The following is a 15,031-nucleotide window of genomic DNA, read 5'->3' on the forward strand; positions in this document are numbered from 1 at the left end:
TACCCTTACATGAATTACATTTATCCCAAATGCACCGTATCACACACTCTTCTAAGTCTTCTTGTCGGACAGATCTGCTTCCAACCGTGCGTACAGAGAACCGTCAGACATGAGGTACGACGATCCTCTACATATCAATGAGATATGTTCAATAACATGATGACTCATCACTTACTCGTAGCGCAAACAATCAGGCAGAGCGGCCTGGACACCACCGCTGAATGGTGCAATATAAGAGCTCATGTTTACATGTATGGACGGCTTCTGACGCTGCACTTGTTGCGCCCGCGTCGTCTGTTCCGCTATACCCAAAGTCGCAGTGATATTCGTCGACGGGCTTCGTTCCATTAACGTCAGGTTGGCATACAACGACTGGTCGCCAGACCACTTCGTACGATTGTAGAACTGAAGTCTCCACATCCTTGCCTTCGCAATGAATTCAACGTAGACGATCGTTCCTACAACCAGACGCTTCTGGAACTGCTTGATGTGGACATCAACAGTGAACTTATTGGCAGAGGGGTCGGTCTCCAAAAAGTGTACCTCATCGTACTCCGCATCACTTGAGAGAATCATTTTGTCCATCTTTGAGCGCGGATTGAGGTTAAGTTTTCGCTGCAAGTGTTGGAAGAGAGGTTGATCTGATTTGGCAAGACATGCCCAGCGTAGTTCTGAGACCGTCGATTCCTCAAGTGGCTGTGAGAATTGGAGAAGGGCTGTGAGGACCTGATTCTCTCCTTCAGCGAAACGCGGCCCATTAATGATGGCCCAATAAATAGAGGTATGTCCTTCGATGTTGTGATCCTGAATGATACTGGAGAGGTTGAGCGAGCGGGAATTGCACGCTTCCGAGCAGCTTTCCAGAATCTCGCGGCACGGAGGTGCAGTAGACATCGAGTGAGGTCGAACAAGGTCATGAATGAGTGCTGTTATGGTGGTCTTCACTTGACCGCTGAAAGCTCGCATGATGCCGCCAGTGGGTCCGTACGGTTGAGGCCTACTTCAACCTTTATAAGCAATAAGGAGGATTGGTGGACATTGACAGTAACCTATTTGACGACTCGTCACTTCTCCAAGTATTGGCACCAGAGGATGAGGGTGTACTAGTGCGCGAGGTGTTCCTGCTCGTGCTAGCATCGTATGAAGGTGGTGCATCTGTTGATATGGGAACGTCGAGAAGAGGGCATTTGTCGGGCGTCATCAGTTGAATAGCGTTGAACGTTTGAAGGGAGGGATGGTTTAAAAGAAAAGGAAATATGAAACAGCACACCATAAGTAGCACCAACGTCTCGGATTCAAATCAGCCCCTATTAAACGAACACGGGGCTAGCTCTACTTTGTCATACACATAAATTGCAGTGCCCTGTCGGACCTGTCCGATCCAACGACAAAGTCATATCGAACGCGGCAACAGGGAACTTAAGAAGTCGCCGACCGTCGTCGAGCCCAAGGGCCAGGATGCCGGTAGTCGATCTTCAGGTAGGAGAGTCCAGTTTGGGGAGGGTGACGCTCTAATATGTGAAAAATCTTGGACAGATGTGTGTTTGCTTTCTGCGACCTGGTGAACGTCAAGCACAGCCTATACACAAGAACTCTTGGATAATACCTGTATCTCACGCTGCAAGGCGGAAGGATATCCCGCAAAACGAATATCAGAGCAATTTTCAATGACTGGATGTGAGGGGATGGAAAGGTAGATGTCAACAGTTCGCGATGTGTGCATTCGGAACTGTCCAAGAAAATGAGTATGGACGAGGGTTTACAACTGCCATATTTACCTGATGACAGCCAACGACGACCACACAGTTGTCCAAATCATGGAGCATGATACTTGATTGTATCATGGGCAAGAGGATGACGACATTCCGAAGATTTTGGGCGTGCACGGCAGAGATTGTCAATTTAGTAGGCGAGATAAGATTTACGACACAGTTCACTAGATCCGATAGTGTGACATCTCGTGCAGATACATCAGGCAGGTCAACAGTAAGAAGTTCATTATTTCGTGAGCTGAAGTTTAATATCGATGCTTGAGATGGCGAGGGCTCCGGAGAAATAGGTTCTGCTACTACGGCAACAGCTGAAAGAGGACGGGACTGATCGAAAGCGGCCTGCTTCTTCTTGAAAGAAAATCGAGATACTGGCTTGGATGCTTTTCTCAGTCCCTCCAGTTCAGCTTCAATGAATTTAAGTTGCTATTGAAAACTTCAATCATCGAGTCGGGCAGAGGAGGTCGACCACCAACATTTTCGTAGCCTTTCTGGTCATAAGCAGGCAGTGAGCCAACGGCATCGGCAAGATCCTTGGTCAACTTTGTGAATCGGGCTGATAGGTCAGCAACGATTTCGTTTGATATAGAGGAAGCCTCTTTGCTTGCAGATATCCGATTTTGTAGGTCTGAATGACCCTTAGTTGCGAAATATACTGGATGTGAAATCTTACCTGTTCTATCTTTCAAAAATCCAGAAGAGAATTGCTGAGAAAAGGTCCATTGCTGCTCGGTGGTAGCAGAAGACATGCAAGTTGATTTGCAGCGGTGAACGTTTATATATAGAGCGTGCGAATCTTGGTATGTTACGTAAGCGACGGCTGAACTCGAACGGTGACCACAGGGCGCGCTAAACAGCGACGTTCGTCGTCTTGTTGTCGTCTCGCCTGCTCATGGATAATGCTGCGCAAAAGCTATTGGAATCGGCAACACACAGAGCGCTCCATGCATCGAACTTCTCTCGGTCTTCTTCCCAGGCGTCCTTAGTTCTCACCGACCTTCTCTCGCGTTACTTGGCTCTTTTGTCGTCGACATGTGCGAAATACGCACAGCACGCAGGCAGGACGAAGTTGACACCGATGGATGCACTATCTGCTTTGGATGAGCTTGGGGTGAGCCTTGATGAACTGAAGGAATACGGGTCAACGGAAGGCATTGAGCTGAACCGTTACGCGGTCAAGTCCTTGCGGCGGGTCGAGGATCTGAATGAATTCCGAGGTGTGTCTTGGACATATGCTGCTAGATGGCGTGTTGATGGCTCTCAGCCCAACTGAATGACGGACTACGGCAGGATCGCAACGATGCGATCCCATTGCATTATGCGCCGTTCTCTGGCGTCGAAGCCTTGGAGGAGGAGGAATATGAAGATGAGGAAATGGAGGAGCCGGCGGTCGCTGACGGTGATGAAGATGCCGAAGCGTCGTTCGACGAAGACGACGAATTCAACGTTAATCTTCCTCCCAACCACGAACCCAGACATGCTCCTCCAATACCTACATTGCCGCTGTCTCCTATATCGAACCCATCTACGCCGCCACGGAAACGGCAACGGACCCTAGATTGGGATCCGCCGCCCCATATTCCTGACTTTCTACCTCCATTTCCTGCCATCCTACCAGCCTCTCCTCCTCAAACACAGACTGAACCGGCAGAGGACACAGTTCCTGTTGAGAACACAAAGAACCCCCGTCCTCATTCTCCTGCACTTCAGGCGCCACCTGCACAAGCGCTGACGTCGTCAGCCACAGCGGATTGGCTGATGCAGGTGCCGTACTCTCAGTCCTCATTGTCTTCTCAGCCAGAATGGCATCTTCCGTCACCGCCTACTGACCATTCCACTCTACCTGCGCGTATATCCCGATTCCCTACACCCCAAACTGATCAATCCCTCTTTGCCGCGTATCATCATATTCTCACGAGTCGGTCGTCAACCGACAATCTGGGAACCAGCAACCCTCAGAGACATAAAGTCGCCATGTCTCTGTTGGCGCTGACGCAAACGTCGTCGCGGTGGGACCCTCCGGATACGTTGCACTCTAATCTTGCAACAAATCAACCCAGAGTGTCGGCCATGGGTCCTAGCTTTGCTGTGCCTACTCCCGGAGGGCATGGCTTCGAAAAGGTGAAGGACAAAGATTTCAAGTTCCCTAGCATTCCAGGAAAAAGTGTTTCGTCGACTGAGCGACTTTCGAATGTCGTGAGTCAGCAGTCGTCGAGAATACCCGAACTTGCTAGGCATGTTCTTCCGGTATGTGTCTGGATAGATCTTTTAGTATTCTCTCTCATGTCTCTCCAGTCGAAGATCTTTAACCGTACAAGCAAGCTTAGCAACCCGCCTGTCATGACAGTGGATGGAAAACAGCTTACCTATGGCGTTGGTATTCCTGCGCCTTGGAATTCGTCTTCTGCGACGACCACGACTACCGACCCAACAACGGGGAGGAAGGAGGAAAAGCCGTGTGCTGTGCCTGACGCAAAGCTGTTCGCTACTTGGGATTCTGAGACAAAAAATTACAGGGAACCTCTAGGCCGTGGGAGACAGGTAGGACGAACTAGCAAGAGCATGCTAGGGTCCGCGTTGACAAGGAGAAGCAGAGTGTGAGCATCCGGACATTCGCTTTCGTCATGTATGTATAGTCGCATTGAATGTAATCTTATCGTCGGTTGCACGTTTTAACTTATGTGTCCTACTACTAGCATGAAGGAAGGTTGATAATATAGATTCAGGAGCAAGAGTATCACGGTTGCGTCCGGTTCACCAACGGTGCAGGGTAGGATGAAGACTGATACGGAAGGTACCAATTTACACCAGTTAATGGCTGGTAGGGTTATAGAAGAATGTGTATTATTATCCTGTAACTTCCTTTAACCGCTTTATTAGTGGGTTATATGGTCTAATGCCGCTGGTAATAGAGTCCAATATAAAACATTGCGGGCAGTTTTTGTATAGCAATAACTCTCGTTCCGCCTTCAGGCCTTCAGCTTCAAGGCTTAGGAAGGGAAATTCCTGCCTTGTCCTGAGCTCAGACCGCAACACCTCATAGATGACAAGTACGTTGGAATGTGATGGTTGAGCGGTTCGTGTTTGATCTTGGTCGTGGTAGCACCTCAGTGAGCGGTTCGGCATTTGCGGCAAGAACAAGTTGAGTAAGTCTGCCAGAGGACCGTCACAGTCACACTTGACTCTTGTCTTCCACCATCATTAGCACCGACAGACGCCCGTATCTTTGACTTTTTACGATCCAGAACTGCTGCAATGGCTGACGTCGACGTTGAAATGGACCCGCCTGTGAAGAAGGAGAAGACCGAAGACAAGAGTGGCAAGCAACGATTTGAAGTGAAGAAGGTATACTTCTCCCAAGGATATTGATTAGTGCCTTTGCTGATCCCTTGTTGTAGTGGAATGCCGTATCATTGTGGGCATGGGGTCTGTCCACATTATCTTTTGTGGGAAATATGGTGACGCCTGAACGTGTCTGTCATAGATATTGTCGTCGAGAACTGTGCCATCTGCAGGAATCATATTATGGACCTTTGTAAGAAATCATTTTGGCGCCTTATCCCCATAATTTCTTCTAATCCACGCTTCCTGCATAGGCATCGAATGTCAGGCTAATCAAGTGTCCTCAACCACAGAAGAATGTACTGCGGCATGGGGTATCTGCAACGTAGGTCACGCCACGCCGCCTCATCTTGCCGGCTCTCATACTCATTCTATTAGCATGCTTTCCATTTCCACTGCATTTCGCGGTGGTTGAAAACTAGGAACGTCTGCCCTCTGGACAACAGAGAATGGGAGCTGCAAAGGTCTGACAATTCTTATAATCTCTGCGGCTCAAGCATTCAATCTCATCTTGCAGATATGGCCGATAAACTGTATACTCATCGATTACATTGTACAATCACATACATTCTGATGTTTTCCTTCCATGAGATCTTTTCGGCATTGAACGATGATGCCGCGATAGCGAACTGCCATCTTCGGTCTTGTCCATGCAAGTCACGCCAAATGTATTGAAGCTGTTAACATCCCGTTAATTGTTATGACACCGAATGTCCGACTGTCGATTCTCGAAGCTCTCCATTCAATTTCGTTGAATTTCATGTCTAATATACGACATCGAAGTTGATTTGATACATAGTCAAATTGACGATCGTTTAGCATTCACTCTCTTTTGAGCATATAGTTCACTAGTTCATGGCGGTACACGGCAAGTGAGAGATGAAATACCAGAGTCTGGAGGCATCAGGACCATGGATACGGACCGAAGTCCAGATGACTCCGCACGGAAAAGCTGTGTAGTGACTTCACGTGATGACGACGCGGCCACGAAAAAACCGGCCCTAAAGCCTTGTTGAATACTGTTTTGGGAAGTATCCCCTTCATTATCAACGGCATTGTGCCTCATTGCGTTCAGTCGAGTCCTGCGATGACCTCTCAGTCATCTGGGCGTTGGTCGCCCTCAAACAGAGGCGGGACCTACAGCACATTATCGCCATCAGCAACACCGATGTCGCCTTCAAGATTATCATATTCTTCACGCTCAGGTGCGTGCGTCATTTTTCTGTTGACAGCGCGCTGACCTCCTTCAGATTCTTCTGATACAGCAGACTCTGCCCACAACATGCGCCGTGTAAACATTTCACCATCCGGATCACGAACAAATTCCTATACTGAAGAGGCCTGGGAAGAGGGAGATTCTGCTGACGAAGTCGAGGCAAACCTCAACAATTTAGACGATGAGCTCGACGAGACGGAAAACGCGCTCTCAACGTGGTCATCCTCTGATCCCCGCTCGTATACAGGCTCGTATACGGGCACTGGCACGTACACAGGTTCGGGCACGTACACCGGCACGTACACAGGTTCACCATCTGTACTATCGCTTCCATCTTTGCTGGGTACACCAACATACTCAGCAGCTTCATCATATCCACCCCCAACCGGCAACTCAGCATTGCGACTGAGCAGAATCACAGAAAGAACGGAGGGCACTCAGTCGCGTCCTGTTTCTGGGGCCACAATTCCTGCGCGTTCCTCAGCTCGAACACCAGAGCCTGCTCGTCGCTCTTTCTTTGGCGGAGCGGTATCACCCTCGCATTCCAGGTCGTCAACTGATCCTGGTGCAGACCGTGATCTTCCGCCACCCGGCAGAGCTACTGAGCTCATTGCAAGATTTGAAACAAACAGCCCCGCTAGCCCGAGTGGACATCTTCGGGCGTCTTCTGCTCCTGGTGTTCGTCGTTCCCCTTCGCCCACCAAATCAAGCTCCTCTGCATCGTCGGGCGACACGAGGCCGACATTCTCCACCCTTCTTTCTCCGCCCGTGAGGCCGTCGACTACATCCGCCACGACACGTTCCGGGACTACGTCGTACGCCACGCCAAGCACATTTACTACATTGACCTCCAGTCAGACTCCAACAAATACGTATACTTCGACAAGTCAAACAGGCAGTTCATACACTTCCTCGACCCAGACGCCAGCTTCAACTTTACGTCGCCCGCAGCGGTCATCACCGCGCTATCCCCTGGCATCTGTCCGAAATATTGTTGCGTTGTGGAAAGAGCGGACTCCTTCAAGATCGCCTACAAAACCGGCATCTTCGGCAGGTTCAGATACCGATCAGTTGCCTCCGCCTCCCTCTCAACCGGCAGAGGGCGACAATGGTCTTTTTGGTATCAGAAGGCGCGCTAGCTTACGGCGCAATGGAGAAGGCGATGCCCAGGATACAGGGAATGGGAACGGGAGCGCCCTTACACCGGAGGTCCTGGGAGAGTTAGGCCGCTTCGCCGGCGGGCCGGAGGAAACGGTAAGCATATTGGTAGCCGGTACACGTGGCCCAAAACTGACCTTTTTTCTCTTCAGCCCATTCATATTGGAACTTTATATTATCTCAATGTGCACACCGCACCACCCTATTTCTGGCAACGATGCCAGGCGCTGCTATACCGAAATACTCTTCTGTTGTCCTGGATAGCTCCTGGTGCCGGTCGTGGTGTTGTCCAGTTGGATTTGATTAACTGTGTTGGCGTTGAAAGCGCGCTAAGTTTAGGACACCCTAGGGCTCGTGATGATGTAGGAGCCATTGCAGCACACGCACAAGAGGAAAGGGAAGGACGTGAAAGGGGAGATATAGTGGAAAGCTTGGTCCCGTTCTGGATGGTTTACGGCGATGGAGTTGAACGTTTGGCCACTGAAAGTCTGGTTGAAAGACAACGATGGGTGAATAGGATCTGGTGTGTATTCTCTACAAAAGTATTTTTCCCCACTTACAAAATTTCTGTGTTCAGGGAGGCTGTCAATAGCCAACCAGCACCGTCTGTATCCCGCACAGGCTCGTATACTCAGACTCGCTCAAGGTCACCCACGGGATCTATTCGAACCATCCTTTCTATGGAAAGCCAAAGCAGTCTTAATTCTGCCACGAGCTCGGGTACAGGATCACGTTCAACCGTATACGTTCCACCTATTGGAGAAGTCCCGGACATGGGTGATCAATATGGATCTGAATTTGGAAGATCAGCGTCAGCATCGTCCCGAAGCTCGAGGTATCAATCGCTCAGCTCCGATTCCGAGCGGGGGCGCTCGCTTTTGTCGTCCTACCATGATCGCACTGTCGACGACACTGTTATTTCCGGCCAGGATTATCTTTATCCTGGCGATCCTCGAGTCATCTCTGGTGGTACACGTAGAAGGCTCAGTGGAAGGCTGAGGAGATCGGGCTCAATGACCGATTTGGGCGATGAGTTCGCGTCCAACCGATCTTCAAGTGAATACGGCACTCCGCAGTCGGGCGATGAAGATGATTCTAGGTTCTTCTCTGCCGGGGAGTCTAGTGGAAGGTCTTCATTCTATTCGTCGTCATCGTTTACCAGAGCGACGGGAACGGGGACGGGCGTCACACCCAGTGATACATTGACTACAACCAGGATGACCGGGTTTACAACGAGTGATACCCAAATTGTTCCATCGACATTGTCGTATAGAGGGACAGAGTCAGCGTCCCTCCTCGGTGACTCCCACAGTTCAGGTTCTGGCAGTTACACGTACAGTTCTTCATACGGATCCTCACCATATACTGCCAGTGATACTCTCACAGTGCCCTCGAGAAGTTCTTTATCCCGAGCTGGAGGAGTGCGACGACGCACTCGAACACACTCGGGCTCTTCTAGCGGCAGTGGCTATCAGCCATCTGGGAGCGAAGAGAGTTCGGAGAGGGAACGTAGAGCGGAGCTCAGTTATTCTAGCGGAAGCTACACTGGAAGCTATACAACGCTGAGTGGCAGCTATACTTCGGGTGGAAGCTATACAGTAAGTGGTACGGGTACAAGCGAGACTGGTAAGCTTCCAATCCGGAAAATTCACACAGTTATATTGACGAGCAATACTGTAGGCTATGATGTGTGTACGGCGTCAGATCTGTCGGATACAGCACCTAGGACGACTACCATTGCCACAAGTGCTACATGCACTCCGTTTGCATCGGCATCTACATCTTCCAAGGCAGAGGAAGAGTCGTCTTCGGAAGAAAATTATGTCACTGCATCTCAAGGCAGTAGCTATGCTACTCCAAGGTCTCCGTCCATTGCGTCGTTCGAGTCGCTACCCTCGATTCCGTCCCTCTATAGTACAGCTGATGAGGGAACGGCAACGTATCATACGGCTTCCGAATTCACTGAGTACAGTACAGCGGAATTGTGCCCTTCAAGTCTTGGTGATATTCCTTCTGAACACAGTACACCAGTGCCGTCAGTAAAGGACGTCGAGGAAGAAGCCATTGAACTCTCGAGAACTCCTAGCGTGAAGGAACTACCCCTTCCTCCCCTTCCAACTGAGTCACCCGTTGTCGTACAGCGTGAAACTCCCCCTGAACATATCGCTCTTCCAGAGTCCTCAACAGAATCATCAATCGGGGAATCGTCGCTTCCTTCCATCACTAGTGAATCACCACTCCCGACACCGACGCCGTCGACCTCGGAATTGCCAACACCGACGCCTTCTTCGTTGACACCTTCTGTTCCGCCGACGTCCCCGCAGCCCACAATACGGACCATCAAGAGTGTCTCTAGTATCAGCTCAGAAATCCTTCCTTCCAGCCATTTGACGACGTCATCGGTTCCTTCTTCTGCTGGTGTCCCAAGCAGCCCAAGTAGTAGTTCCGTTCCCGTGACTCAAGCAACACCATCCATACTTCCTACGTCGGCTACGATACCTACGGAGTCCAGTCTTAGTCTTAGCGTTAGCAGAACCCCCACGCCTAGCGTCTCAAGGTCTCCGTTGACTCCTTCCATAGCATCGACGCCGTCGACGCGCACAACGCCCTCTGCTGCGGGACCGTTTGCTGGAGAGACGGATACGACATGGGATTCATCACAGTTGGCACCGTCACCTTCGATGATGTCAGTCGCTTTATATGATGGAAGAGACGTCTCCTTCGAAACATCGGTTTTGAGGCCAACTGGATCAGTTTATTCATCGGGCGATAGGATGAGCACAATTCCTGAGACACAGTCTGCCATTACGCCTTACGAGCTACTACCGTCTCCTATTACATGGACTGAAGCGTCACTTTCTCCGGTGACATTTCCTCCTTCATCTTCGACTCCCGCGCCTGAATCTCCTTCTGTTTTGTACTTGAGTCCTCCTGGACCGACTAGCTTTACGCGGACTCCCTCAAGTGCCTCCACCAGCTCGTACAGCTCCGACAGAACCATTGATACCTCTTTCCTCGATTCAAGCTCTGTTATTGAAGAGTGGGAAATGGAAGAAGCGAGAACCCCCCGGTCCCTTCCTTCAACATATCCCAGTTTGTTGACGACACCGATTGCATCTGCCGCACCGTCTGGTGTACCATCCATGGCCCCTTCTACTCTTCCTTCTGTTGCGCCTTCTGCCGTCCCTTCTGTTGCGGCATCGGCGGTGCCGTCTGTAGTGTCATCTTCGAGATCTGTAAGTTTAATCATGTTTACTATATCCTAGTTGTCATTAACCGATCTATCCAGGGAACACCTCTTCCGGTACGCCCCCGTAGCATACAAACACCGCCTGTATCAACGCCATCGGAACCACCGTCGGTGCGGGCTCCCTCTGAGCGAGCACCAACGCGGCCTCCATCAACACGAGCACCGTCTGAGCGAGCTTTGTCAGCACGAACACCATCGATAGTACCAACATCGCCTGTCCCAACGCCGCCTGTCCCGTCGTCGTCGGTGTCAACGCCATCGATCCCAACGCCCCCATCGGGCCCAACACCGCCGTCGGTCCCAACACCATCAGTCCCAACACCCTCCGTCCCGACGCCGTCGGTCCGCACGCCGACTGGTATTTCGCCTTCGGTCAGTCTATCTACGCCTCGAGGGGATACAACACAGAGAGAGTCATGGTCCGACACGGTGTCGTTGGCAACTCCAACTCCGCGTCAAGTGTCTCGCAATATTTTTGATGATCTGGATAATCTGGCCAACGAAATTCGTGAATATGATCAGAACCGGGAGGATGAAAACAATGATTTACAGAACATGCTTAGGGGAATTCATAATGGCATCAGAGAACTATCTGGTCTTGTTCATCCTCGTAGCCCGCCTGAACCTGTCCGACCAGAGCTTGTTGAGGAACGAGTGGGAGGCAGCAGCGTTATGTCGGAGGAGATCGAGACTCCCCATGACTTTAGGCTCGTACCCTCCGAACTGGCTCCATCGAGTTTGGATAGTAGCGTGTCGTTCCTATCGTCCCCCTACAGTCTGCGTTTCCCTCCAACGGAAAGGGCGGACTCTCCCACCCCATGGGATTCTGTGAGCGCATTCTCTCCACCTTCGTCTTCGTCATCGTCTTCGTCGTCATCATCAAGTCCTTCGTCCCGTGTATCTTCGCCCGAGAGGGAGCCAACAGACGGCTCCGTGACACCCATACCAAGGAGGCCTCCACCCTCGCCGCCTATACCAATTCCGCCACCGACTATGCCTCTCCCTATTCCGGCACCTGTTCAGGCTCCGCTCGTTCCCCCACCCAGTAGTTCTTCGTCTTCATCTGACGTGGTTCAGATGCCTGATTATTCGGACATTTTGGCTTCTATCAAGGATGATCTACGATCATTGATTGATGGACAAGGGTCGATGGCTGACTTAATTCGATCCCGTCCCGCGCCAGATAACAGTGACGTACTCGAAAGGCTGGGCAGATTGGAGGACTTACTTCAGGGTTTGTGTGACAAAGTTCGTCAAGGCCCATCTTCTCCTCCGCAAGGTCCTCGCGATGTTCCACCCGAGTCTGAAGCATCAACGCCTCGGCCACCTGCACCGCCCTTTCCGGAGCCTGGAATCGTGCCGCCTGCACCCGTGTTTCCGCCGCCTTTCCAACCGATGCCAGAGCCTGAGGTTCCTCCCCCGCCTCTACCTCGGTCTCCTCCCCCGCGTATGCCCGAGCCTCATGTACCTCCACCCCCAGAGTCAGAGCCCGATGGATCGTCTTCATCAGGAAGTTATTTCCTTGATAGATTTGAAGACCTTTTAGACAACTTGAGGCGAGGTCAAACTATTGCTCCTACTCCGCGACCTGCTCCCGGAACACGACCCTCAGTTCTTCAAGAACTCGACAATTTGATCTCTGGTCGACTTGAAAGCTCTCATGTAACGCCACCAGAACCCTTTAGAGGATTGCGGTTTGTTCCAGGTCTCAGGCCTAGAGAGAGCATAGAATCACTGTTGCAGACACGTCCGGCGACAGAGCCTCCTCCGACGCAGTTTCCCGATATGGGCCCTCCTCGTCCCTCTGGTCCTGGTCGCCCAAGAGCACAGCCCCGACGAGGTCCCAGAGTTCCACGGCGCCAGCGCCAGCAGCCGCAGCCCCCACAGCAACCGCCCCCACAAGCACCGTACCAGCAGCCGCCACTATCATCGCCGCCTTCGCCTTCGCCTGTTGTTCCTCCACCCCCAATCTTTGATCGACAGGCGGATGTGCCCCAAGAGCGACGACCTACACGAGGACCAACTCCAAGGCCCGTCCTAGTACGTATCTTCAAGGTTACACGAAGGTGCATATTTATAGATTTCTTGTAGCCTACCAACTTGTACGACGATGGCCCTGACCGTACGCAATCTGCGCCGCCACCATCACAATTGGGTCGTGATGAAGACGTTCATGGGGAGAGTTGGTATAGACGCGTATGTCCTTCCCTGGTGCAGCATCTTGGTAATTAACTGGCCTTTTTCAAGCGACCACCCGGTGATGCCGGTCCAAGTGGGCCTGGTTATGGTGTCCCTCCTCCTCCAGTTCTACCGCAACAGCCAGCAGTGGGTCCCCAATATATGCCTATGCCGCCAGGACCTGTAAGTTTTCAATCATTGATCTAGACCTGGTGCTAATGTTATGATGATAGATCCGCGTGGATCTACCCCAGGAGTTTAATACCATTCTGGCCATCCTTCGTGTAAGAATAGCTTCAGACTTATCACTAAGCACATTTTCTGAATGCACTCCTAGGAAAACCGATTGGCTCAACTTGCGACCGTAGATCAACAACGAGAACTCATGCGATATTTGCGAGGGCTAAACGGATGGCTAGAAAATGACGTCCAGGACCGACAGAACGAAATTCGAGGAGTGATTGCTCGAGTGGAACAATTGGGCAATGAAATCCGTGGTTTGCGCAGTGGCGGACGTGAGTGTATCTATGCCTACACAGTAACACAATGCTCAACAAATTTCAGGCCCTCCTTCTGATGGTTCTTCAAGCTCGGGTTCGTCAGAAGGAAGCTCTCCGGACCAAGGGGCAGTACCGTTTCCCACGCAAATACCTGGAATGCCGCCTGGTTTTGTTCCCGATGCTCAGCAGGGTGCTCCTGGTCCGCCAATGCCACAGCCTGTGGTACCTCCTGAACAATACGTCATTAATCAACCTGCGCCGGTTATTCCAGGATTTGGTCAACCCGCACCAGTGATTCCTCCAATGTCGGGATATCCTCAGCACCCGCCAGTGATTCCTCCGATGACGGGATATGATCAGCCTGCTCCTGTGATTCCACCCATGGGTGGTTATCCAATGCCTCAGCCTGTTGTACCAGGTGTAAGCGGACCGGCTGAGCCTTTCTACCCACCTGCAGCTCCAGGAACTACGTTTATCCACGAGCCAGCGAGCCCCTCAAGTAGTAGTGCTGCAACTTCACGCTCGAGTGGGTCTCCGCGTTCGGATGAGTCTTCTCCGTCTGTTCACTACGTCCCTGTGCCTGGTGCAACGGTACATGATGCTGGCCTCCCTGGTACTCCTCATCCTGGTCGAGGACCGAGTCCGCCTATTGTTACGGTTCCTACAGCTGTCCCACATCCTACAGGGACTGATATCTCACGTCGTTCTCCGTCTGCACCTCCTGCAGGGCCCGTCCCCGCACAGCAGCCTACAATCATCATCCAACCTCCTCAACAGCTAGGAATGCCTATGGGTCCGATGGGACCTGTACCAATGGGACCCCCAGGAACTATGCCACCTATGATGCCAATGCCTCCGTCGAGCATTTTACCGGTACCACAGCCACCACTACCGCAGCCGCCAATCACCATCGTCCAGCAACCAGAATCGAGATCTAGCTCGGGGTCATCACGTTCATACCGATCAAGAAGGTCGCGTAGATCACCCTCGAGGTCCCGCTCACGACGATCGCGTTCCCGCTCGCGGTCTCTTAGCCCACCGCCAGCGCCCTTAGTGGTGGTGCCTCCTGCCCAGCCGTCGCGTCGCAGTAGTAGATCTCGCTCTCGTGGAAGGTCTCGTGAAAGATCCCTCCCTCGTGCAGCGCCGCCTATTATCATTCCGGGAGGCGCGCCAGTTCCCATGCCAGGTCTGCCACCAACTGGTCCAGTCATTGTACAGCAACCAAGCCGTAGTAGCCGTAGTCGAAGTCGAAGCAGTGGCAGCCGCCGTAGCTACCGACGCTCTCCCATCCCACCCGTGATTCCCCTTCCGACACAGACTCAGCCAACGATAGTCTTTCCTCCATCTCATCCTACACATCCTACAGAAGGAACGACCTACATTCCACCTATGCAGCAGCCAACACAAACGATTGTTGTTCCAGGAAGTAGAAGTTCGCGCAGCTCCAGGAGCAGTAGGTCAAGGCCGCGATCCAGGTCGCGCTCACGGTCGCGTTCACCTCGCACTCCGGTCTTGATTCCGGGTCGAAGCCGTTCTCCTACGACACCAATTATTGTTTCAGGCGGTGTACCGACTCAGCCGCCACCGACTCAATACCCTCCTACTCAATATGTACCAG

At 51.8% G+C, this 15,031-nt stretch overlaps 5 protein-coding genes across 5 annotated transcripts; 3 read left to right on the forward strand and 2 right to left on the reverse strand.

Annotated features, from left to right (window-relative positions):
• Positions 1-51: 51 nt before the first annotated feature.
• EV420DRAFT_1633578 (uncharacterized protein) lies at positions 52-1,201 on the reverse strand (the record flags this gene model as incomplete). Its single annotated transcript, XM_060476200.1, has 3 exons — positions 52-127; positions 176-997; positions 1,050-1,201. The coding sequence occupies 3 exons, from the start codon at positions 1,199-1,201 to the stop codon at positions 52-54; spliced, it is 1,050 nt and encodes a 349-aa protein (XP_060338941.1).
• On the reverse strand, positions 1,180-2,584 carry EV420DRAFT_10220 (tubulin binding cofactor C-domain-containing protein). Its single transcript, XM_060465355.1, has 4 exons — positions 2,246-2,584; positions 1,779-2,195; positions 1,607-1,729; positions 1,180-1,558 (listed from the first exon to the last, which is right to left on the reverse strand). The coding sequence occupies exons 1-4, from the start codon at positions 2,516-2,518 to the stop codon at positions 1,394-1,396; spliced, it is 978 nt and encodes a 325-aa protein (XP_060338942.1). The 5' UTR covers positions 2,519-2,584; the 3' UTR covers positions 1,180-1,393.
• Positions 2,585-2,587: 3 nt separating this feature from the next.
• Positions 2,588-4,493, forward strand: EV420DRAFT_10291 (uncharacterized protein). Its single transcript, XM_060465390.1, has 3 exons — positions 2,588-2,986; positions 3,034-4,016; positions 4,065-4,493. The coding sequence occupies exons 1-3, from the start codon at positions 2,662-2,664 to the stop codon at positions 4,368-4,370; spliced, it is 1,614 nt and encodes a 537-aa protein (XP_060338943.1). The 5' UTR covers positions 2,588-2,661; the 3' UTR covers positions 4,371-4,493.
• A 443-nt stretch (positions 4,494-4,936) lies between these two features.
• On the forward strand, positions 4,937-5,972 carry EV420DRAFT_1492717 (uncharacterized protein). Its single transcript, XM_060470752.1, has 6 exons — positions 4,937-5,114; positions 5,168-5,195; positions 5,254-5,304; positions 5,366-5,436; positions 5,490-5,575; positions 5,629-5,972. Exons 1-6 carry the CDS (start codon positions 5,025-5,027, stop codon positions 5,639-5,641), a joined length of 339 nt encoding a protein of 112 aa, XP_060338944.1. The 5' UTR covers positions 4,937-5,024; the 3' UTR covers positions 5,642-5,972.
• A 4,081-nt stretch (positions 5,973-10,053) lies between these two features.
• EV420DRAFT_10319 (uncharacterized protein) lies at positions 10,054-13,837 on the forward strand. Its single transcript, XM_060465409.1, has 6 exons — positions 10,054-10,721; positions 10,775-12,775; positions 12,827-12,931; positions 12,983-13,096; positions 13,147-13,197; positions 13,251-13,837. The coding sequence occupies exons 1-6, from the start codon at positions 10,167-10,169 to the stop codon at positions 13,488-13,490; spliced, it is 3,066 nt and encodes a 1,021-aa protein (XP_060338945.1). The 5' UTR covers positions 10,054-10,166; the 3' UTR covers positions 13,491-13,837.
• Positions 13,838-15,031: the final 1,194 nt, after the last annotated feature.

This window comes from Desarmillaria tabescens (assembly GCF_030435595.1).
Source record: "Desarmillaria tabescens strain CCBAS 213 chromosome Unknown EV420scaffold_1, whole genome shotgun sequence".
Classification (NCBI taxonomy): domain Eukaryota; kingdom Fungi; phylum Basidiomycota; class Agaricomycetes; order Agaricales; family Physalacriaceae; genus Desarmillaria; species Desarmillaria tabescens.